Raw genomic sequence first — 2,899 nt, forward strand, 5'->3', positions numbered from 1 at the left:
CGGACCGGTCTTTGAGAAAGTACCAAGGGGATCAAATAGACATTGGCAGAGAAACAGAAATGTGCAAGCTCCATTTGCAGTTTATCTATCAGTGTAGCAATACTTAGGCTGATGAAGGAAGTGTCTTTGGGTTCTTTAACCTACTCTACAGCCCAATGACTGAGTACCTGAGGCACTCATATTCAACTGGAGAGGAGCATTCCACATAGTCTATGTATACTTGTGAATGCGTCAAAACACTGCACGAGAAGTGCTTTAATCCTTTAAAAACTGTTTAGATGGTGAAATAAAAAATAATGGAAAAATTCTGTTCATATTTGTGTTTTAATTTCACTTTAATGAAAACAGCAGTTGTACACGACCTCTAAATTTACACACTGCCGTGAGCATGCATTGATTCCTGTGTTTGTTAACGTTTGCTGGGTTCCAGGACAAACTCAGACAATGGCTCAGAATTCTGAGTCTAGCCTGATTCAAAATAGTCCCAAATAGATTTTGCGAGAGGTCTTAATGAACTTGTTGCATGCTCTGGCCCTTTTTGAGCTCTCGGTTGTTCCTCCGTGGCTGTTTCCTGTTCCTCTATGTCTTTCTCCTGATCTCTTTCCTGTTCTACACAGACCTTTTCATGAGCTTTCTCCCATTCCTCTAAGTCTTTTTTCTGTGCTCTTTCTAGGTCTTCACAAAACATTTTATGAGTTCTTTCATGTTCTTCTGGGGCCTCTTTCTGAGCTTCCTCCTGTTCCTCTGGAACCTTTTTCTGAGCTTTCTCATGTTCCTCCAGGGCCGCCTTCTGAGCTTTTTCTGGCTCATCCAAGACCCCTTTCTGAACTCTCTCCAGCTCCTCTAGGGAGTTTTTCTGAGCTCTCTCCAGTTTCTCCAAAGCTTTCTGAGCCCTCTTCTGTTCCTCCAGGGCTTTCTTCTGAGCTTTCTCTTGTTCCTCCAGGACCCCTTTCTGAACTGTTTGCAGCTCCTCTAGGGATTTTTTCTGAGCTCTCTCCAGTTTCTCCAGAGCTTTCTGAGCCCTCTTCTGTTCCTCCAGAGCTTTCTTCTGAGCTTTCTCTTGTTCCTCCAGGGCTTTCTTCTGAGCTTTCTCTTGTTCCTGCAGTACCTCTTTCTGAGCTCTCTCCAGTTCCTCCAATGCCTTTTTCTGAGCTTTCTCCAGTTCCTCCAGGCCTTTTTGAGCCCTCTCCTGTTCCTCCAGGGCTTTCTTTCGAGCTCTCTCTTGTTCCTCCAGGGCCTTTTTCTGAGCTTTCTCCAGTTCCTCCAGGCCTTTTTGAGCTCTCTCCTGTTCCTCCAGGGCTTTCTTTCGAGCTCTCTCTTGTTCCTCCAGGGCCTTTTTCTGAGCTCTCTCCAGTTCCTCCAGGGTCTTTTTCTGAGCTCTCTCCAGTTCCTCCAAGGCCTTTTTAGCCCTCTTCTGTTCCTCTGTAGCCTTCTTCTGAACTCTCTCTTGTTCATCTAGGGCCTCTTTCTGAGCTCTCACCAGTTCTTCCAGGGCTTTCTGGGCTCTCTCCTGTTCCTCTCTGGTCTTCTTCTGAGCTCTCTCTTTTTCCTCTAGAGTCTGCTGCTGAACTCTTGCCAGTTCCTCCTGGGCTTTCTGGGCTTTTTCCTGTTCCTCTATCGCCTTCTTTTGAGCTCTCTTCTGCTCCTCCATGACCTTTCTCTGTTCTCTTTCCAGTACCTCTAGGGCCTTCTGAGCTCTCCTCTGCTCCTCTAGGGCAGCCTTCTGCGCTCTCTCTTGCTTCTTATGAGCTTTCTCCAGTTCTTCCATAGCCATATGAGCTTTCTTTTGTTCTGCCAAGGCCCTCTGCTGGGCTCTTTCATGTTCCTCCAGGCCTTTTTTCTGAGCAATCTCCAGTTCCTTCAGGGCCATCTTATGAGCTCTTGCCAGTTCCTCCAGGGCTTTCTCAGCCCTCTCCTTTTCCTTCTGGGATTTCTTCTGAGCTCTCTCCTGTTCTTCTAGGGCTGCCTTCTGAGTTTTTTCCTGTTCCTCTAAGACCTTCTTCTGAGCTCTTTCCAGTTCCTTCAGAGCCAGCTGTTGAGCTCTTTCCAGTTCTTCCAGAGCCTTCATCTGGGTTCTCTCCTGTTTTTCCAGGACCTTCTTCTGAGTCCTCTCCTGTTCCTCCAGCAACTTCTGCAGAGCTCTATCCTCTTCCTCCAGCTCCATCTGCTGAGTTTTCAACTGTTCTTCCAGCTCAGTCTGCAAAGCTATCAACTGTTCCTCCAGATCCATCTGCTGAACTGACTCTTCTTCTTTCAATGCCTTCTTCTGAGCTCTCTCTTGTTCCTCCATTGGCTCCTGTTGATTGTCCTCCTGTTCTTTCAGCACTATCTGCTCAGTTGTCTCAGGTTCCTTCATGGATTTCTCCTGTTCCTCCAGGGCTGCTTTCTCATCTATCTCCTGTTCTTCCAGGGGTTTCTGAGCACTCTCCTGCTCCTCCAAGACTTTCTTTATCCTCTCTACCATCTCCTTAAATTCATCTTCCTTGCACTTTTGCTCATACTTTCTCCAGTGGTGGGTGATTTTCTGGGCCCTTGGCTGCACCTCATTCAGCATGGCATTGGTCTCTTCATCATAATCCAGCTGACAGGCCAAGGACAGGTCCTCGGCAGCCTCCTGCCAGTAACCCAGGAGCCGGAGCGCTTTCCCTCGCCACTTGTAGGGCTGTGCAGAGTCAGGGTTGATATTTATGGCTCTGTCACAGTCTCTAATGGCAGCATTTGGCTTCTGCAACTGCACATAGACACTGGCTCGGCTGGCATATAAAATTGTAAGCCGTGGGTTCAGTTTGATGGCATCTGTGAACAAATCAACAGCTCTCTGAAGTTCTCCTTTACCCATTGCATCAAAAGCCTCCCTCTTCTTTTCAATGGCCTGCTTCATCATTTCGTCTGTTACCTT

General features: G+C 47.4%; 1 protein-coding gene across 1 annotated transcript in view; it reads right to left on the reverse strand.

Annotated features, from left to right (window-relative positions):
• Positions 1-463: 463 nt before the first annotated feature.
• LOC113407028 (golgin subfamily A member 6-like protein 22) overlaps positions 464-2,899 on the reverse strand; it is a 3,288-nt gene continuing 852 nt past the window's right edge. Inside the window, exon 2 of the mRNA XM_026654107.1 lies at positions 464-2,899. This exon is cut by the window's right edge and continues 398 nt beyond it. Coding sequence (XP_026509892.1) covers positions 464-2,899 — 2,436 coding nt within the window.

The sequence above is a fragment of the Terrapene carolina genome, unplaced genomic scaffold (genome assembly GCF_002925995.2).
Source record: "Terrapene carolina triunguis isolate 2854851 unplaced genomic scaffold, T_m_triunguis-2.0 Scaffold180, whole genome shotgun sequence".
Taxonomy (NCBI): domain Eukaryota; kingdom Metazoa; phylum Chordata; order Testudines; family Emydidae; genus Terrapene; species Terrapene triunguis.